This window comes from Streptopelia decaocto, assembly GCF_964273445.1.
Source record: "Streptopelia decaocto genome assembly, chromosome: 13".
Lineage (NCBI taxonomy): Eukaryota > Metazoa > Chordata > Aves > Columbiformes > Columbidae > Streptopelia > Streptopelia decaocto.
In genome coordinates, this window is record NC_138668.1 from 3,484,285 (window position 1) to 3,506,477 (window position 22,193).

Below are 22,193 nucleotides of genomic sequence, written 5' to 3' on the forward strand. Positions count from 1 at the left end.
ATAGAAAAGTTTTTCCTGTTTCATCTTGATAATCTAAACAGTACAGTATGTACATGATCCAAATACATGCCATTGTATCAAAGAACATCACCTTTATGATTCATATAAGTAGCTCATATAAAAAATGATATAAAAAGTAATTTGAAGAAATCATGTAATACAAGCTAAACAATCTACATACTACCTTCTAAAAAAATGATATGAGTGTGAAGCTAAGAGCATAAAAACACTATGTGAGTATATACATGAGTGTATATATTAATATATATTAAAAAGGTCTATAAAAGTGTATGAAGGTGTTTTGAACTCACACCTTTGTGTATTTGGGATGAATCTGCCTCTTTTAGCAAACTGTCCAGGGATACTAAGATCGTGTTGTGATTTAATCTCCGTCTAAAAGTGCGGTTGGGTTTTGGCGTCATGACATGAGGAGGCAACAAATTGCTGTCTCACCCGGCCTAAGTCTGTTTGAAAACACCGCACCAGCTGCGGGATGGATGTAACCCTGCCCCACAGAAAGCGGGGGGAGTTTTGGGGTGGGGGCACCTCTCCAGCGCAGGGGAGCGGGACAGTTTTTGGGGTGATTCAACTCTCGGAGCCGACAGAAAGCGATTTTTCTGTCAGGTTCAGGGCCAAGGTTGCGGGAGCCCCCTCGGCAGGGGTCGCCCCCTCGGCAGGGGTCGCCCCCTCGGCAGGGGTCGCCCCCTCGGCAGGGGTCGCCCCCTCGGCAGGGGTCGCTCCTCAGCACCTGCCCGAGGGCCCGAACAGCTGCCCAGCGCAGCCGGCCCGCCCGGGCCTGTAGGAGGCGCCGCGGCCCCGCCGAGCCCGGCACTGCGTCCCCGCCCCGTCCCCGAACCGCGGCGGGGCGGCCGGGCGCGGCGGTGCTGCCGGGGAGGCAGGGGAAGGCAGCGGCGGCGGGCTCGCCTCCCGCTCCGCCCCGCTTCCCCCCCACCACCTCCGCCCCGCCGGCTCCGCCCCGGAGGCCGGCACGCTGGCTCGCTCCCTGCCTGGGAACATGGCCGAAGTCGGGGAGGACAGCAGCGGGGCGCGGGCTCTGCTGGCGCTGCGCTCGGCGCCCTGCAGCCCCGCCGCGGCGCCCCCTCCCGGGCCGCCGCCCCCGGCCGGGCCGCCCGCCGCCGCCTCCGCCGGCCCGGTGCTGGCGCGGCTGCAGGGCCGCGAGTTCGAGTTCCTCATGCGGCAGCCGGCCGTCACCATAGGCCGCAACTCCTCGCAGGGCTCGGTGGACGTCAACATGGGGCACTCCAGCTTCATCTCCCGGCGGCACCTGCAGCTCAGCTTCCAGGAGCCGCACTTCTACCTGCGCTGCCTCGGCAAGAACGGCGTCTTCGTGGACGGCGCCTTCCAGCGCCGCGGCGGCCCGGCCCTACAGCTCCCGCCGCAGTGAGTGCCGGGCCGGGGGCGCGGGGGCGGCGGCCCCGCGGGGAGGTGGCGAGAGCCCGCGGGGCTGCACCCGCTCCACAGGGAGAGGGAGAGTGCGAGGCTGTGAGGAGAAATCAGGGGAAGGGCCTGAGGGGGCAGAGAGGGACCTCTGCTCTGGGTGGAGAGGAAGGGGACGGTGAGGAGATAGTGAGGTGCCTGCACCTCACGGAGGGGACACAGGTCTGACAGAAGAAGTGCTTGAGGTGTTGGTGAGGGGCCACCATGGATGAAAGAGATACTGGGGGATCCCCCTGCCCACAGAGGGCCTGAGGGGACAGTGAGGGACTGCCTGTGAAGAAAATGGCCTTGAGGACTTCCCCAGACCACAAAGAGCTTGAGGGGATGGCGAGGGACCCGTCACTTGAAGTTGCTCATGGTGGGTGAGGGACCGTCTGTGCGATGAATGACAGAGTGACCCTCACCTGATGGAGGGCTGGAGGTGGTGCTGAGGAACGTCTGCCTGGTGACTTACCAGTGGATCTGCCTCAATGTCAACAGGAGATGTCCTCGCCTTCCCGACCTTGTTGACGACCACAGCTGAGAAAGGGGATGATGTTCATCAGGGCTGGGGCTGCTCCCTCAGAGGGGACCACATTTGGGGAGTAGTGTGGGTCCCTTTACTCAGGGTGCTTCTCCAGAGGGCTGACTCCATGGTCATCATCCTCCATGCCTGCCCGCCAACAGACTCATGTTCAACTGCTGGCCCTTAAGGGTTTTCCAAAAGATAAATGGGAGAAGAAGCACGCTTGTCAGTGGGCTAAAACTTGCTACACCCAGGGCTTGTCTTCCCTGGGGAAGACCCAGTGGAAAAAGTTGGAAAATCACTTTGCCAGAGTGCTTATTTTGGGGTTGGCAAGTTGGATGTTGTTCCTGGTGTCCATCTGGGACAACAGACAAAAGAGTGAGTTGGGCCAGCCCAAGGGTGATGTTGCTCACCAGGACCCTCGGTGCACAGGTGCCCAAGGTGTCTTTGCTTCATTGAGGGAGGGGCCTGCAGAAGGGTTTTCTGAGCTAGCAGGGAGGTGGTTGCGCAGTGTTTTAGACAAACTCTCTTGCAGAAAGAAGAATGAGGTTGATATAAATCTATTTCTTCCTCTGAAAACATTGTTTATGGTTCCTGAGGACTGTCCAGCACTGCAAAGCTTCACCCCTGGGCTGGCAGCGTGGTGGTGGTGGGTGATGTAATTCCTGCATCTCTTCAGGTTGTACCACACAGGCTGTGCCTAGTGCCATCTCTTGAGTGAAAGCACCCTGTAAAGGCAGGAGTTTGGGTTTTCATGATGTTCCACTAGGCTTTCCTTGTTTGTATAAAACATCTGTTTTCATCTGGCAGGTTTTGGCTTCGATGCTGTTTACCTCCAGCACAAGGGTCCTGGAGTTATCCCTCTCTTGCTAGCCTGTTGCTCAGGGGAGGGTTTTTTAATTACTCATTTCCTCTGCAGGCTGCTTCATTTTGTACTTAGTAATTTAGTTATAACTCCCCAGTTGCTTTCTCTCTGAGGCATTTTGCTTTGTAACGTGTTTCATTTTTTAAAAAGAGATGTCCTTTAGTGTCTGTTTAATTAATCGTGCTTTGTAAAACAAGACCACCCAAAGCCCAGGGCATTTCTGTTGAAGCTCCCTCTGGCTCTGAGTTTATCAGTGTGAGCTCCCTCCTCCCAGTCATTCTGTTTCTTCAGTTGGTTAATCATAAGCATTGTGCTTGAAAACTCTCTCAAGCAGTGACTTGGTTGCTTATTTTTCTCCCCTTCCATTTGCTTGTGACTCCTGGAGTGGGAACAGCAATTTTCCTTCTTCATCGCTTTAAAGGGAGGAGTTTAGTGTACAGTTATGAATTCTGCACAATAAGGCATCCTCTTTGCTTGGCCGCTGTTTGAGCTACATAAATAAACTGGTTGCTCCTCCCTTTCTGACTACCAGAGTAGGAAAATGTTTTGTATCAATCTAAAGGAATTTGCCCCCTTGCTTCTAACAGGTAAACAACTCCTTGCCTCTGCTGGCCAGTCAAGGGTTTGTAATCCAGACCAGGAAAAAAAAATGCTGTTGAAGCTTGGTATGCACAGTCTTGATTGAGGATGTAAACAGTTCTCCTGTCCGCTGTTATCTCCACTCTTGAAAAATCAGACAATTCCCTCCCAGTCACCCACACACACACATACATAGACACATTATCCCCCCCAGTAAAAAAAAAATATTGGTGCCATTTCTTTTCTGTGGAGTAGCCTGTATACCCGCTGCTAGCCAACTAATGTTGTCAAAAATAGGAAAAAGCAAAGACAGGTCTTAGAACACAGACTTTACAGTACAGACTTACTTTTTTCTATTATTTTATGGTGACACTACTGTTCTGTTTGATACAGCCAGACCTTCTATGTGTATCAGCAGAATGTGCAGTTTATATTAAATTTCAGGAATTAACATCTGTTCCATTCAGTAATTTATATGGGAGGTCCTTGTGATGAACCAGTTGTTTAAATAGTCTCCCCTATGGTTTTGTTGTTGTTTTGTTTTTTGTTTTTTAATTCCCACCTGTAAAGTATAGCAGAAATACACCAAGTCCCCTTTCTTTCGGGCCAATGCAGTCACTACTGCTGTTTATTACAAGCAAAGGAGGTGCTTGTGCATCATGAGATCATGAATGGAAGCAGATGGTTCCAGGGAAAAAAAGTGTCTTTCAGATGGGATTCATACTATCTGTTAAAAAAATAAATCCTAGACTCCTAGATTATATTTCTGAGGTTTCTTCTCACTTCATTTTTCTGTATGAAACTTCTCTGTTGTAAGGCCTCTAAGTTTAGAAGAGGTTATTCCTAAAATTGACGGAAGGTTTTGTCAGGAGAGGTGGGGAAGGGAGGAAAGAGGAAGAGTTTGAGACCTTTCTTGAAGACTGTTCCTACCTCCGAACACAATAGACCTGTTCAAAGTTTCCTATCGCTTCCTCCATCGACATCATGTGTCTGTATAATCTACCGTAACCAGAATTCCACTGCTGGGCCAGAGTACATATTTCACAGCTGTGTTGTTAAGGAAGATTATATTTCACAGATGTGATGACATAACTATGAAGTATAATTAAACAATAATGACCAACAAGGAGGGCAATTCCTAGAGGTTAATGGTAGTTAGAAACAAAGTGGGTGGAAGAACTACAGCTGAAGACCCCTTAATCTATTTAATTAACCTGAGTGCCGCACTACAGCATGCATTACAAATATAAATCAAGGTGAAATTATGAAAGTACTTAGATCAAAAATAAGTGCTTTAAATCAAATTAAGGCTTGCTATAAATGTTTTTAGCTGTGCTAGTGGAAGCTGGAAATCTGTGGATAAATATCTAGGTATTTTTCTGTTACAAAAAGCAACTCAAGGCTGTCAGTAGGCTATCTGCTAGATTTTTAAAACTGTTGATACAAGTGAAAATACAAGATACAGGAGGATCCATTAGCTGGAGTACTTTTTTCCTGCTGAAGGCAGTATTTTTTTCAAATTTACAATCTAATAAGGTGTTTACAGGATCAGTTAATGCTGAATTATTAACTTTGTCTTTGATACCTTCAAAATTTACTCAATATTTAAAAGCAGTGACCATAACAAGTCAGAAACTTGCAGTAACATAAGCTTTTTTTTTATTTATTTTTTTTTCTCCCCAGAACCAAAGGAACTGAAAGACTTGAAAGTTCAGCTTGCTAACCCAAATTTTAAGCAGCTATGGGTCAAGTTTTCAAATGCTCCTAAGTACAAAAGTTCTATTGACTGAAAACTGCAAATGTTGATTGAGCATAGCCTGGTAATAACACTTGAGCTTTTCGAACCGGGAGCTCAATAGATTGGAAAATGGTGCTTGTCTGTGAATGTTTCATGGGATATTTGGTTATTGCCTCTGTGACCGTTTTGTATGTTTGCAGTAGCGCTATTAATGGAGCCTGAAGTTTGTGTTCTTCAGTGTAAATGGATACTTTCAGTACGAGATTTCCAAGCGTAAAAATAAGTTTTTAAATCTGTAGTTCTTTTAGCTTATAGGAAATGGAAGAAATAAATGGAGAAGTTTTGTAGTTTGAGTGAAAATGTAAGTGTAGTAAATATATGGATGTGTGAAAATAAATTAAAGCGTGGAGTTAAAATAAATTTATTATGCATATAAGCCCCATTATAAATTGAAAACTTACCGTGCATATGAAGTTTTATTAAGAGCGTGCTGCTTTATGTACGATGGGATTTTCTTACGTACCTAATAAACTTGACAAAAATAAATAGTCCAGTCCTCTGAGCACATATCAAGGTGCTGATCTCACAAAATCTGATGTGTGCATTAATCTTTCCATATTGTGGATAAACAAGTTGGCTTCAGCGTTTGGGTAGCAGGGACGTCTCTGCAACTGGGGCTTAGTAACCAAGTGGAAAACTGAGACCTACATCCAACAGTCTTTTCATTTCCCTTTCAAAGCGAGATTGTACAGTCTGTTAGCCAGTAACCGGAGGCACAAACTGAGGTAAAATAATGCATAAAACCAGAGATATACCCAATGTATGGCAGTGTTTTGAGGACCTTGCTAACTACTGGGCCTCCATTCTTGTGGTTAGAACGATGCCATCGTGGGGTGTGTGAGCGCGGGTGTCCTGACATCCCAGCGGCTGTACATACAAACACTAAGGAAATGCTTTGACCACATAACCACGACTACAGAACCAGTTGTTTCTGAAATGCCGCATATGACTGCGATAACTCCTCATGTAGTTTTACTTAAGTATTGCGTAATCTGCATGTGCAACCACTTTTTTGTTCTTTGTTTGAGATGCATCATTTGCTTTGCTGCAACTTGTGGATGGTGGTTTTGCTCTCTTTAAAGATTTGCTGCCTTAGTGCTTCATCTTAGATTTTTTCCTGCTGTTATTTGATTTCAAAGACTGTCTTTGAGAACAGGTTTTTTCGTTGCACAGCAAGATGGTGATAAAAGATCACTTGGTTTTAATTATGGACTTTATGTCAAGTAATTTTTGGCTAAGCAGCTCAATTTGTCATGAGTTATATTAAACGTTTAAGGAAAGTTTCTCTCATGTGAAACTACTGCTCAATTTGTTGATTCAAAAGTAGCTGTGCTGTAGGTCAGGTTGTGAATATAAACTAATGCTGTGCAAAACTCAGTGTATGTTCGCTTATGTATCCTTTTAAACCAAGCTTGGTTCAGTTTAGCTGAAGTATTGATTATTAAAAGATTAATCTGACCAGAACATGCCACACTTGTCTTGTACATTCTTGTGCAGAGTCTCAGCTGTAAAGGCTTAAACGCAGATTTGAGTTTTGCTGGTGGAAAGTCTTTGTGTTAGCAAACTTTCAATCATTACATGGATGCTTAGCTGACTGTGGGATTCTTCCAGTTGGTACTGTTGTGGTTTTATATAAACCTAGGGGATGAACGAGTGTGAGAATGTTTGCTTGTACGAAAACAGAAATAAAAATGATGAAATCTGCAGTAATTCTTATCTTGGTTATTTTGGAGCCGGCTGTGTGAGCATCCTCACTGCACAGCGTCTGTTTTGACTTCAGGTAACAAATCAAAACAACGCGCTTTTTTTCCCCTTTTTTTTCTTCCGTTCCAGAAAATGGGACACACACTCTTGCACCGAATAACTGAAAGCATAAATGACAACCAGATTAATGTAATTGTTTTCTTTGTAAGCAAGCTCCTAGTAACTGTGCTCTGATAGCCATTTGGCGTCAGAGCTGTTCTGTGGGATGCCAAATTCTCTCGCTCGGTGCTGCAGTTTCCTGGAGGAGTAGATGTGGCAACAGGATGTTGGTAAAGAACAGGAAACTACTTGAATTTACTACTTATACCATGCAAATAAAGTCTTATTACTGGCCTATGTGTAGTAATTAGTGTCTGCTGATAACAGAAGAGTTTTTGCAGCAATTGCAGTGTGTGGAGTTTGGCAAGTGAGTTCAAGTCTGTGGTTGGGGGGGTTGCATTCAATACTGGGGTTAACAAAAAGAGATATAGGCTGGTTAGGTGCTTGTTAAGCCACTTGTAGAGATTTGACAGTTGTCTCCAGCTGGCTTTCTTATTCGGGGTGGATCTCTGCTAGCACTCAGCTCCATATCAATTCTTCTGACATGTACTAATTTGCTTTGAGCTCCTTGTAGCTCTCAGAAGTGGCTGCACAGGCAGCATTTGGGTGTTCGGCACTCAGAGCCAAGGGGCATCATCACCAGAAATGCTTAACAAACCGAGCGTCATCTTACTGCTGGTTAGATGTGGAGGAGCCAGATTTCCCTTCCAAATCCAAGTGGAAATGTGGCTTGAAAAAGAAAAAAAATATATGTTTTTAGAGCTGGCAATGTTAATGAAAAGGGAGAGGAATTATCTAATTTGCTTTTAGTACAGATTCTTTGCTCTCCTTTTTCTTAGTCTGGAGCGCAGAAGCCTCTCTCACACGTAACCATACCTAATTCCTGCTTTGTTTTATTTTCTTTGGTTTAGTCCCCACGCATTTAGCAGTTTTCTGAGGGTTTCCTAAGGTTGCAGCCTCGTGGCTAGGATATCCACTTCAGGATTACTACTCCAAAACGACTAAAAAAATGAATAGTGTGAAAGCGAAATATGCTGCAGAGCTTAGTCCAGAGTGCATTGGATGGTTATGATCTTTGTTGTCTTACAGTTGCCTACATGAAGGACAGGTGGTGAGTGCCCTAAGAACACCGCTGAGCTTGTGCGCTGCTTTCTGGCTGGTGAGCTTAGGGAGCTTTTAAATGTTGTTTTATGTATCCGAAGTGGCTGGTGTGCCCTGATGTACCAGACAACACCAAGAAACACGGGGAGCAGGAGGTTTTGCAGTGATGGTTTGAACCAATCTGTAAGATGAAGAAGTTGAAGCGATTGTTTTGTGTCCTGAATGTGGGCTATGAAAAGACATCTAAATATACTTCTAGACTTGGTTAATCGACTAATTGTGAGTACAAATTATTGTGTGGTCTTAATGCATTCCCTTCAGTCAATAATTCAGTCTTAATCACGGAACAGTTTTTTCAAGTGTTTATAAGTCTCCCTGTTTCAATTGACATCAAACTCCTCATAAAACCAGACTGATGAGATGCTTATAGAGCAGATTAATATCTCACTTAGGTAAATGACAGTGAAAATTCCTATGCGATAGTATATTCTTTGTTTTCATAGTACAGATACATTTTTTTCTAATGTCTATTCCCTCTTGTCCACAAATGTTTTTTGCTAGTAATTCATGTCTTCGGTCTCTTCAGAACAGCTCAATAAAATGCATGTGTGCCTTCCTACTGCATGGCACTTAATTTTTATGAAATACATATTTTATTGGACAGTAAAACATTAAAGGATCTTAATGGTCTAATTAATACTCTGTATCCACTTCTGTCTTGTGTATTTTGCTCTTCGTTATCCTACTGCTCCTTTTTTCATGTTCTCTTGCATTTTTTATCACAAAAATTTCAAGCAGTCTTGAGAGAGCACTCTATTGGAAGCCTGTTCTTTGAATATTCAGCAGCTCTAAGATTTGATTGATAGTCCCCTCGCTACCCAATCTATTTTTAGTAATTTGAAAGCAAGTTTAATTTCTTGGGTTGTCATTTGTTGTGTATGCGCGATTTACTTTGGTGGTTTTCCTCCCTCCTTTGAATGTGCCAGATATGTAATTTTTGTGTTGTTTCAGGACATCTTGACAGTTTGGGAGAAATAAACGTAGAAATTAAGTGGTAGTTCTGCCTTAGCTGAGGGAGCAAAGATGGCCGGTCTTTGTCTGCCCCTGTTAATGTAGACTGTGATGAGGATAGGAGGATAAGTGGAATAAAACTTTAAGCATATTGTAACCACTTATTATCCTCTTTCAAGAATCACCTAACATAAGAGACTGTTTTAATAATGTACAAATATAATCCACTCCATCTTTTGGAACAGAATGAGGAGACAAAAACTCTTGCAGAGGTGATCTAAGCACTGTGCAAAAGGCCATCCCTCCGCTTCTCTCTGAAATACAACATTGTAGCTGTACCCTTTTTTTCTGCTTTGTGCCACTTCAAATTAAAGAGAGCATTGGGAAGTCATCCCACACAAACTGTTTTAATCTTCTGTCTCCCTTAAGGCCACATATGAAAGCCACCAACATTTTGACTAAGCAGGACTGGACTCCCTGCAGAGCCAGTTTGTGCACTTGCTAAAGGAATTGTTCTTGAGCAACTCAAGGCCTTTCCTCTCTCGAGGGCATAAGAACTATGGACTCTTAAACACTCAAAATCCCGATTGTGTGGGAGGAGAAAAGGACTAGAAAGAGAAAGCAAATTTTGTTTCCACCTGATGGGTAGACCAAAAATGTTTTTGCTTTTTATATTCAGTTTGAGGTGTAGTCCAAACTAGTAAGGGTAGAGTCTTGGTGTGGGAGATGTGCCAACTGCTATTTATTTATTGATCTTTTTTCTGATTTTAATTGTTTCATGGCTTGCGTAAGGCAGTGTACCTTGGATTGGCTGCCCGCCCACTGTGCGTAAAGGGGTGTTGACTGTCAACAAGCCTGGCAATTGGGTGGCGCTGCCTCTTTCTGTCTTGGCCATTCAGCTGTTTAATTGCGATCTGTCTTCTAGCATGTCTCCCTCAGACACCATCCAACGAGACCAGCCGTAGCGAAATTGGTTTAGCACTGCGAAGACCTGCAAAGGAAGTCAAGGGCTGGCACGTGCTTTGCTGCTAATGTCTGTCTTTATGAAATATTAAGGCAAGTGCTGAAGGTTTCTCCTGGCATCAGGAATTCTTAGGAGAAAATTCCTAGTGTGTGATGGCTCAGTAAAAGTGTTGCTAGCGTTTTTGGTATTTTGTGTAAACAGGGCATATGCAAAGTGGCTGTTGGAAATAGGTGCAATCAAGTAATTTGGATTTGCACGTGATCTGTTCACAGTTGAGCCTCCTGGATCAGCGCTTCACAGCAAAGAGACACAGAATGAACTGGGGAGACAGATTCTGAGGGACAGTGATTCCAAATCTGAGGTCTCTTGGTGACAACTGGGTGCATCCTCTTCCCCAAGTGGTTCACAGTTACTTCTCAATTTCATCCTGCTTTGTGCTTTACCAGATAGTATTACAAGTATGAGAATTCTTATTTAAAAAAACTGTAGCAGAGGAGGGCTAGAATCCTGTTCCCCAAAACGCTGATACTGCAAACTCTGAAGTTTGTATGAAGTTACCAGCTAAGATACATCTGTTAAAGTAAAATGTTTCTCTAATTCTGTATGCTATACTGAAGCAAAGGAATGGGAGCATTACAATATGCCAGTAATATGACAAGTTAACTCTCTAAAAATTTCCTGATTTAAAAATAATGAAACTTCTGTGGCAGCAACTTGTATATGCCCTGTTGGTTTGCAAGAGTCATTGTCACTTTGGTTGGTTAAACTCCTTTCAAGGAAGGAATCCCTCAGCACAGTCATATGTGCTGGCAGGATTTAAAATACCTTAATAATTTGGGGATTCTTTTACATAGTTTACAGTCTTAGCCATGTCCTGCTAGGTGGTCTTTTACAAGCCGGTCCAGTACATCATCTACTTCTCTTGAGTCACAGGAAAATTATGCTCTTTTGCTTTTCTTTAGTAGGAAGGAAGGTTGTGCATGCATTTCTCTTCTTTATTTTCAATATCAGTATTTTGGAGACTGCAGGTGGATGCCACTTTGTAGACGTGTGTGAGAGATGTTCTGTGTTGCCCCAAATGTTTATTTGGCTGCAAGTCCAGAAGATGTCAGCTTTTAAAACATTTAAATCACCCTCAGAGCCTATAATCTTGGCTTCCTCTACTGGGTATTGAATGGATTGTGAAATGTCTTCAGAGGGAGTGAAGCAGACTTGAGTGAACATTTTGCAAAGTCTGACTCCATATGGATCGTTTTTTATAATGTACATAAATAGTACATTAGCTCTTTCAAATCACTTTCTAAATGAACTGAACCAGCCTCAAAGGAAAATACATTATAGTCATGCTCTGTGTGTTAGAGCCCTCTTAGAGAGTCTGCTTGAATTCAAAGGTTAGTAACATCCCACACGCAAGACTTTTCTGGCAAACGTATGTGGTAATTAAGATCGTTTTTAGAGAGGTTACTTAGTTTTGTCGAGCCTTTGCTAAGGTGTTTATAGGTAGTTCCTTAGATGTAGAAGAGAAAATCTTCTAGATGTTTCGTGAGACTGCTCAAGGAGATGGGCTGGCTCCTTGAAAGGAAACCCTACGATGATTAGTGGCCCATTAGAAGAAAGTTGATGGCATTGCAAATGAGGTTTACGTGAGAATTAAGCTGCTGTAGTGTATCCAATAAAGATGCTGAAGCAAGTCTCTGATGGTTATTAGGAGATTTTATGAACTGATCTTTTCAAATGGTTAGTTTCATAGAAGCATAGAATGGTTTGGGTTGGAAGTGGCCTTAAAGATCATCTCGTTCCACCCCCCTGCCATGGGCAGGGACATTTTCCACCAGACCAGGTTGGTCCAAGCCCCGTCCAACCTGACCTTGAACCCTTCCAGGGATGGGGCATCCACAGCTGCTCTGGGCAGCCTGTTCCTAGGCCTCACCATCCTTGTGGGGAAGAATTTCATCCTTATATCTCACCTAATCTCCCCTCTTCCAGTTTAAAACCATCAACCCTTGTCCTATCACTACATGCCATTGTAAAAAGTCCCTCTCCAGTTTTCTTGTAGGTCCCTTTTAGGTGCTGGAAAAGTTGCTATAGGGTGTCCCTGGTGCCTTCTCTTCTCCAGGCTGAACAATGGCAACTCTCAGCCTGTCCTCACAGCAGAGGTGCTCCAGCGCTCAGATCATCTTTGTGGCCTCCCCCAATTTGGTCCAACAGGTCCACGTCCCTCTTGTGTTGGGGCCCCCGAGCTGGACGCAGCACTGCAGGTGGGGTCTCACCAGCGTGGAACAGAGCGGGAGAATCCCCTCCCTTGACCTGCTGCTCATGCTGCTTTGGATGTGGCCCGGGGTGGTGGGTTTTGCCTGATTTCCTCATGGTTGGGATGCATTGCTCCTGAGCTTGGAGGAGGTGATCCTTGAACAATAACCAGCTCTCTTGTGCCCCTTGTCACCCCAGGGCGAGATCCTGAAGCAGGGAGATTCTGAAGAGGTCAAAGTCTGCTCTCCTGAGGTCCGGAGTGGGGTGCTTGCTGTGCGCCCTCCTCACTGCCCTAAGGATCTTGAACTCCACCATGTCATGGTCAATACAGCTACACATTCCTTGAGCTTCACATTCCACACCAACCTCTCCTTGTTGGTGAGAACTAGATGCAGCAGAGCACCTCTCCTCATTGGCTTCTCTTATCACTTGGACAAGGAAGTTATCATCAATGTATGATGCTAAAGCATCAATGATGGTAACTCCTCCTTCTTCAAGGGATAAAAATTATCCAGTAATCTGGATACTCGTAGTAATAAGGGAAGAGTCTTCCCAAGAAGATGGAAGGTAGGCTGAAAATCGGGGTAGAATCAAAGTTGCATGTTGCCTGTGGCAGTCACGGCCAGATTTCTGTGGTGAAAGAAGCAGGATCTGCGGCAAGCTGGAAATTCCCCAGCAGCTGAGCAAAGCTTTGAAATGCTTGGTGTTGAGTGAGGTATGGAAATGAATAACCAGTGATACTTGTAGAGGCCAACCGTGGCACTGCACTTAGTTCCGTGCTGCCACTATGTATTTAATTCTGAGTGCGCTGCTTAATTTCTTATTGAAAACAGAACTCTTTGTAGAAGCTGTTACAGGGAAGTTCCCCAGAGCGTGGGTGCAGGTGGGGCTTTTTTTGGCACTGAGGTAGGTGTTAATTGTGGTTTATGATTGAGGGAGGAACGTACCTAGTTGAGTGTTTCTGCCAGGATGAGCAAAGGAGGAAAATAGTTAATATTGACCTTTTTCATTTTAACCAAGATCAATGTGAACAGCCTCTCAGAAGGGCTCTCCAGTTTCGCAGCAGCGGGGAAGGAGTGAGAGATGCTGGTGGTGGCCACGCTCTGCTGAATCACTTCTTGTGGTCTCTGCTGTGGTACAATGGAAGCCAGAGTTAGGCTCTTATCTTAAGGTTTGTCTTGGAGGGGGGAAAAACTCAGCACGTCATGGGGGCAAGGCAGCCTTTTCTGGCACAGAAACGCTGTGGGCAAATGTGTGTCTTACAGTATTTGCCATGCCTGTGACATCTCTGGAAAACAAACTGAGTGTCAGACTGACTGCTCACTGCCTGGGGCTGCCAGAATAACCACCCTACTTTGTTTCATACAAGTTGCCTTTCCTTGTGCACCCGAATTAACTTGGTGGGACAACAAGTTAGTACAGGGGTGGATGGAATAACCTTGTTTGTCACTGTAGTGTGTATTGTATTTTTTTAACGTCATAAAACCTTGCTGCTGTCAGGCACAACGCTCGAAGGATATTTATCTCCACAGAGTGCTTTTTTCTTTTAAACTTCTGTTCCACTCCATAGTCCTGCCAGTTTGACCTGTGCTTTAGCTTTGTTTAGTGGGTATTATCTGGTAGGATTGGGATTTGATTTTGATTTGGCTTTTTTTCCTTTGCAACATCACATTGAGATCTAAAATGGAGCTGCTTTAAAAATTGAACACTAGGATATGGTATATATTTTTTGCCAATGTTGTAAGAGTGGCAACCATATAAAATGAATTTCCGTGTCCTCTGAATGTGCCTCAAACATAACTAAGTGCCATCCTGACAAAAAGTCCTCCAGGGCTTTGTGGAAATCCTGGCTCACGACACATCTTTGCTCTCTGTCAATGCAGGAGTGACAAGTACGGTGTTGATTTTTCCTAAGATGGATGCTGGCTTAACAGGACCAAAATCCACACTTTCTTCCAGCCCATTTTTTGAGGTCTGTAGAAGCCAATAATGATTAGAAGGTGTTCATAAGGGTTTGTTAGAACTACTGATTCTGTCGCCCAGTCTAAACAGCTCTCCGGGCCCACAGTGAATGTGGTTAAAATCCCATGAGAGGCTCCCGTAGGTCCTAAATCTACAAGCAAGGTGGGCATCACTTTGTGAAGAGAGACAATTGATCCTGCTCCGTGTTGATTTTTGTGGTGCTAGCACGTGGTGGAAGCAGGAGGAACCAGTTAATTTTAGCTCGATTAGCAACACAGAAGGGAAACAAGATGAGTGCATTGTAAATGGCGATGGGATGAGGTCAATGAGGGTAGTTTATTTCCATGCAGCTAAGTGGGTGTTCTCAGCAATTTAATTTTTCGTTTTTGTTGTTTGTTTTTAAGAGAACTAAGAATGTTAATGCATTTAGCCCTTGAAATCCTTCTGTGGTCAGAATTCTGGATACTTTAATGTTGTTGATTGGTGGTTGTTTCAAATTAACACCAAGTGCTTGTATTCTGTTCCTTAGCAGTTCCTTGTTTCTCTGCTCTCTGTTACCTGGTTCAGCAGCAAGTGGCGAGTGATTCTTGGTACGGGACTCTCAGATTTTCTCCTACTCACCTTTGTTTATATTCTGGAGCACGTTCAAAACTGTTTAAACATTGCACAAACAGCCAGATTAAGATCTATTGACATAAAGGAGGCTGGGAGGAGGGAGTGTCTGGCTGGTCATCTGTGTCTCCCTCCAGCTGTTGTTATTGGAGTTGTACACGTGTCTGTGCAATGGCCGTGGGGTGTCAGGCAGGCTGCTGGTCAAAAACACAGTGGCAAGAGACTGATACCTGTCAGCACAGTGTTTTTTTCCTTTGTAGGGTACAGTAATAACGCAAACAAGGGAGTGTATGTAGGCGATGCACTCCTTCCTCTTGACCTTGGTGTGCAGAAAGCATCCCATGGTGTTCTATGGAAGGCAAGGAGGTTCAAAATGGAAGATCAGAAGGCGAGCGCTCTTTAGGAAAATAAATTCAGATGCAAATACAGAAATATCAGAAAGGGGGTAAGTTCATTTAAAAAAAACAAACAACACCACACACCATGTCTTTTCTGAAGCTAAGGCAATTTGGTTCCTGGCCCCTCTTAGCTACATAAAACAAGAGGTGTTAAATAGCTGTTTAGCTTTTGAAGGAGTTCGCAGGTAGCATGTTGGATTTTGTTTGTTTATTTTAAAATCACAGATATTTATGATGTTCAGGCTCTGGAAGAAAAAAATAAAATACAATGCGGGCAATATACTGAAAAAATTAACAGATTGATCATCCTAACGTTTTGCAGTTGTAAGACTTGATGATAAAAGTGAGATATGCAACATTTGTGTATAATTTGCATTTTCTCTGAAGATCAAATATTTATTGGCTGGTGAAGAAATGGTTAAGATAGGATCTAGACCTCTACAGGCTAGCATACCTGATTAGAGCAGCAGCGATACACAGGCTGTTGAGTGTTATATAGTCTCTTAACTGTCATTATTTTTATGTATACAACCACACACACAACAAAATAACATAATAGGCTTGCTGTGTGTTGCAGATGATATCAGGCATCTGCAGTGCTGATAGCGAAATGTTCTGGTGCTGCCAGCCAACCTCATTTAAATGAAAGCGTCGCCCGCTCTTTGTGCCAGCCCACTCCTTTGGTGGCAAACTTTCATATCGAGTTTTTGATGTCAGGCCACTCGTTCTGGCACATAAAACACGGCCCTATTCTCAAGATTCCAAATAAACAGCAGCCTTATGGTTAATTTTAGACTTTAAAGACAGCTTACTAAATGTTCTCCACAGGTAGCTGTTGACATCCCTGGGAATGCAACTGCAGAGATTTTCTCCGCTGTCATTGTACTGAGAGGCATGATAAATTAGACAGGCTTTTAACTGACTGGCAGAGTGATGTTAGGGTAAGATGTGGCTTACGACACGTAGAAAAAAGTTCACTGTGTCTTAACTGTTTGCTCAGAGGCATGAAGTTGTTTATAGCGAGGACTGCACAGGGGAACCGAGCGGCTTCTGAGCGGTGCAGGGGCCAGAATTCACCCTTGGGAGACTTTAATAAAAATAAATAGAAAAAATCAGGCAAAGAAAAACCCCAACCAATATTGAATAAAAGATAGATGTCACTGCTGCAGATTAATTTATATTGATGTAAAATTCCATCTGATTTTTGCGGGATACGTAAGACCTTCCAGGCTTAGGTGTTTTGCACGTTGACAGACTCAGGTTGGATCTTGCGATGCCTCAGACTGGCTGGACTCCACAATCTGCCCCACGTGTTGCTGAATTGCTTGTTTTTAGAGGAATAGGAGCGCTCAGCAGGGGAGGGCGAATTCATCTTCTGATGGTGAGCCCTGTGCCCAGCACTCCTGCGTTGGAGTGAATGGCATATTTTGAAGCTGACTCCAGTGTTTTGAAATGTGAAACTGAAGTGAGGTACAACTATAGCACCACCTCTTTGTTTCTCTGTGTCTGGTGGATGGGCACCAAGTGACTCCCGTGTCACCTTAGCATACGTATTTAACAAGGTGGGCTTTGTGGTTGGCTTTAACAGGATCCCCAACCCAAGTACCAAAAATCTGCCTTAATGGTACTTGTTATAAAAGCCAGTTAATGATAATCTTTCGTTATACCGAGGCTTGGTTTCTGAGATCATCTTACATATTTATAATCTATCTGGAAAGAACTGTCAGGATTTTTCTGGATTAATTTTAACATAAGTGTTTATAGTTGGGGTTTTTTTGTAATGTTTTAAATATGTAAGTGAATTCATCCCTAGTCAGGTGTGGATTGACGGGTGTTGCACTTAAAAAGTAAGTAGCTAATAACGATGGTATTTCAAGAATATCCTTCAGCTTTTTTTGCAGGCATTAAAGTGAATGAGGAGACACTACTAGCTGGTTTACAGTGCTTTCTGCTGTAAAAGTTCCAGAAAGGTCGATTTTGAAACTGCACACTCCTGGCCCTTTGCACTCTGGTAGCTTTCTGTAGGAGACTAGAGCAGCTTCTGGTATGTTTTTCTGGTATTGAACTGAGCAGGATTACTCAAAGACCCATCCTGCAAAGCTGAGGGTAGTAGAATCTGGAAAAAAATGCGTTCGTAATGTGAATTTCCCAGGCAGGGTGGTGACTCCAGAGGAAACCTCCTGCCATTCCTGCTGTCTCTTCTTTAGCTGATTGAAATACCCGTCACAGCGGTATTAGTGATATTCTTTCCTGCTCTTCTATGAGATGTTAATTTGATACTGCGTGAATTTATTCCCTAACCTTGTTGTGGTATTTCATTACTGAAAAAAAAAATGACAACTACGCTATCTTATGTGTTGTTTTTTCCTTTCCTGCACTGTGCTTTGCTCCTCAAAGGGGAGAATCTGGAAGTGAAGCTGTGCTTGATGTCTCAAATAATTTTTGAAGAGTAAAATCAGAACATTATCGAAGAGATTTAAGGGATGTAAAAATAAAAATACAGCTCTTGATTCTTCAGTCCTAATGCTCCAGCGTGATACAGCCTCGAATGTTCTCACTTGAATGAAAAATTAACTGCCACTGTTTGTGGTGTTGGTGTTGCCGTCACAGCACAAACTGATAAATCAAGCAATTAAAAGGCTTGCTAGATAAGAAACTGTAGGGAAGATGTGTAGAATAAAATGACTGTTGAAGTTTTACAGCCTGGCATCATAGTGCAAACTCTCCCGAAGGTTTTGCTTTCAATATCTAGTTCTTGGAGCTTCAAGAGAAAGAAAAATGCTCATCGTCTCCTGTGCACTTTTAAAGAAGATATATACGAACCAAACCAACGTTTTGATGTTCTTTGGGTTGGGCTTCAGGTATCTCTTTTTAGCTTTCCTGATGAGCCCAGGGCTGTTTATACTCTTCCGCCTCCACCACCTGCTTGGCTCCGTTTCCCAGGATGGGCAGTGGGCTCAGCGAGGTGGGACGTCTGCAGAGAAATCAAAATGAATGTCCATGTGTGCACGGTGCTGGCAGAGGAATCCAGAGTTTGCCCCAGCTTTCCTGTGAACGCTACTGTCTTCAAAGGAGTTTGCAACAAATACCTGTTAGAAAATCTGCCAGCGTGTGGAAGCGTTTCCCAGTGTGTTTGAACCTTGATGAAATGGCATAAAGGGAAGCCCTGTGCAACTGAGCTCAATAGAAACATTCATTACAGCTAATTTACTCGCTGCTTTTAAGAGACAGAGCTATTCATAATTTGTGGTTTTGCCTGATGCTGCTGGTAGTATTTGTTTTAAATAGATACACTTGCCTGCACATGCTCTTTGCCCATCTGAAATCTTGTCTGGCTGTGCTGGAAATCTTGTTTTAAATATAGTAGTATACAGTGTTCATCAAATTCCAATGTAACCTGTGGTGCCTTTGCGTACAGTTTCAGCTAAGCAGTAGCAAGGAGCATAAGGAAAAGGTCTTATCTCTGACAAAGAGAAATGGCATTTTTACTTTTTTTCTGAAGAATCGTCCTTGTTCAGCCATCTCACTACACTTGCTTTTCTCAAGGATGATCAGTTCATCAACTCTGGGAGCAAGAAGGTACTAAAAAGCACTTATTTTGCAGCCTGTAGAGCCTGTGTAGCCCATCTGAGGTGACCACAAACCCACTCCTGCAGACATGACCTGCACCGGTTGCCATGGGAGAATTGCCATGGGTAGGGGGAAGCAATTGCTGGGATGCAGAAAACATTTTCATTCTTTAGTCCCCTTGCACACAGCTGAGTGAATTCGGTTTTGAAATAATTAGACTGAATTAAAAAAAAAAAAACAAACATGGTGACTTTTCTGTTTCAGGAACTTTTGAAAATTTCCAGCTTTAGAGCATCAGCCTGGAGGCTGGTGTGATTTACCTGAGAAAAAACAGAGCTTTTCTCAAAATGAATGAATGGCATTTTGTTTTCTGAAAGGAGAAGGTAGTGTTTGGATCATGTGATGCTTAAATCAGAGGCTGTGGTTACATACTCTGGTGGGGTTTTTTAATGATCTGTCATATGTCTGCACCATTTCTGCTGGTACCTGCTCCTTCCTTCCCTTGATACTTGTCCCCTCCACCACCTCTGTGGGGGCGGCAGGGCTTGTGTTGCCATGTGGAAGGCAAGACAAGGGACTGATTTGCCTGAGAACTTACTCCAACAACAAAAAAATAAAGGAATTATTCCTTCAGCTACCTGGTTTGCCTTGCTGTGCAGTTGTTTGGATGGTGCTACTGGCATGAAGGTGACATTGAGAGGAAATGGCTGAGGGGAGGGTGCCGAGTACGGGAAATGCCTCTTACAGCAGACAAACAGAGTTGGATTGTGCTAAAATAAATATGCCTGAGACTGAGTGGCATCATTGATATCTCTTTGGGGAGAAGATTCTTTTTAAGGCAGAAGGAATCAGTGAGCCATCCACACGACCCATGGCATTTTACCCAGTTGTCCAGTTACTCATCCCAGCGAGTCCAGGGTGATGATCCAGCTAACTCGGATGTATTCAGGGGAAGGACAGAAAATCCTTATTCCTGTAATGTGGAATAGCTAGTTGATACTAATTCCACCGGATTGGGTGTGAGGGATTCTCAGTTACTTCAGTGTGAGATTGTCTTTACTAAAACCAGGTTTACATTTGCTCTAGTACAGGAACAATACCTGAGCAGTGGTTAATGCCAGGGACCCCAGTACACTGAAGCTGAGCTACTTGTGCATCTGGTGTAACAGGGCAATGGAAATAATTGCTGCTACTTTTTCTAGAAAATGTTCCCAACACAAGAAAATTAAAATTCATGAAGAGAAGTAAGACTACTCTGTCTTTAATTCAACTAATTATTTAAAATCTGAGCTCACTCACGGATGTACTCAGACAATTTTAGCTCAGTCTCAGCTGATATATGGATCAGTATAGATGTGTATATCTGCAATGTTAAGCATGACAGTGTACATGAAATAAAGTGTGTACAAAGCATGCACGGCAAGCGACTTGTGAGGGTAGAAACCAGTCCTCCTGATCCAAGCTCATGTTGTGGCTTACAGAATAGTTATGACCAAACATTTCACTGGGTTGCTCTGTCATTTCAGCAGTGATGGAGATCACTATCCTCCTTTATTTGCAGATAATCTCTGTACGTTCTAAATCTTGTTTTCCTTCAGTTGTGTTAAAAACACTTTTATAGCTTTTCCCCTAATGAATCACTAGTGGATAATACCAGAAGTGTTTTTGCAGGGAGCTCTGCAGTTTATTTCCATGTCCTGCTGCTGTCTGCCAGTGCTTGTCCTGCTCGTCTTCAGCTTCAGCTGATTCCTTCCAGGAAGAAAAAATGTGGATTCTGGGCTGCACCATTTACTTGCAGACTCTTTGCTTATCTCTCGAATACAACAAATGACTTAACCAACCATCATGTTGCAGATATTTCTCTGATGTGTGTTTGATAAAGGCCTTCAATAGGATTTCTGTGTTAAATCTGGTCAGATCAGCACAGCGATCAAAGGGAAACAGCAAATGCTGAAAACTCATTAAGACACTGGTAACCTCCAAAACTAACCAAGCACTCTTAAAATCCTGGCAGTTTTGTTGCCTGTGCCCCCCAGCCTAAAGAGATATGTAAAGAAAATAATTATAATGCCTTTTGAATTGCCATGGTGATAGGCACATGCGTGTTTTGTAATGTGTGTTCAGACTTTAGAGAATAAAATGTGTTTTGTCTTCCTCCAGAACTCTTTTCTTGGTCTCAGTGCAATTAACTTTTTCATGTGGAATGCAGGTAGCACTGGCCAAGTGGATGATATAACTGGTTTCTTATTGGTATTGCTTACAAAGTGTTATTTAGGGAAAAAAATTCTAGGGCAGGGAGTGGAACAGGAAATGTTGGATGATTTTATTATAAAGGAGGGGTGAATAGTACCTAATCTCCTGTGACAGCTCCTGGCGGCTTTCAGAGCTTGTTATACGGTTTTACGACATTCATTCAAACTAATATTCATTTTAATCCACTTGTGATTGAAAGGTGTTTTTGTCACTCATGTTTTTGCCCACCTTGCTGCTTCAGACAGCTGGAGCTCCAGGAGAATAATAATTTTGAGCACAATACTTCTGACGATTATTCCCATGGGGGAGTAAGGCTTGAGTTTATTTTTGTGAAGCTGGAGAGAATTTATTTAGTTATTTAGTTACTGAAATGGGGTGATACCCTTCCAAATACTTTGCAGTTGAAGTGTTTTGTGCTGAAGTTGCCATGAGCGTTGTTGTTCTCCCTGGGCACAGCGCAGCATCACAAACCGACAGATCTTGGTCAATAGATGTTCCCAGCTCAGCTCTTTTGCACTGGTCACAGCAATTATCAGAGGCTTGTTTCTGAAGAAATCTGAATCTGAGGTAGTTGTTCTTGTCTCAGTTTGCTTATCTCTCCACGGGCAGACCTTCAGGGCTTAGACGCATGTTTAGGTAAGGGAAGCAAATTCTTATCTCTTTGTAACCAAATTTGGGTTGATATTGGGTGCACTAGTGCCTAAACTTTCCCAGTGAGTCTTTTATGTTGTCCAAGACACCTCCTTTCAGACTGCTTCAAAGTGGTGTGGGAATGGGGAGTGGATTTATGACTTAATAGGAACTTGATTTTCATAGATGCAGGCGTGTGGTTCTTCCCTTAGCTGATTACAGAAGACGAAGAAAATGAGTTACAGGAGGTAACTGGGGCAGTTTTCTGTAACTGCTGCTACATACGGTACCTGCACATTGATTGTGGCCTGAAACTTTGGTATTTATCCTCCACATTGACTGAAAGGGTGAGAAGTATCCACCTTGCCCTCTAGTAACATCATGCAAAATGCCTTGAAATAACCGATAATGGTAACAGCCCGCCAAAGACAACT

At 43.5% G+C, this 22,193-nt stretch overlaps 1 protein-coding gene across 2 annotated transcripts in view; it reads left to right on the forward strand.

Annotated features, from left to right (window-relative positions):
* The first annotated feature begins 895 nt into the window (after window positions 1–895).
* The window catches only part of FOXK1 (forkhead box K1), a 57,396-nt gene continuing 36,098 nt past the window's right edge, over window positions 896–22,193 (forward strand). Inside the window, exon 1 of one of the 2 annotated variants that reach the window (XM_082064835.1) lies at window positions 896–1,401. In XM_082064835.1, the coding sequence (XP_081920961.1) occupies window positions 1,016–1,401 (386 nt within the window). In that variant the 5' untranslated portion in view covers window positions 896–1,015. The remainder of the gene's footprint in view (window positions 1,402–22,193) is intronic. The other variant, XM_082064836.1, reaches the window with a different exon arrangement.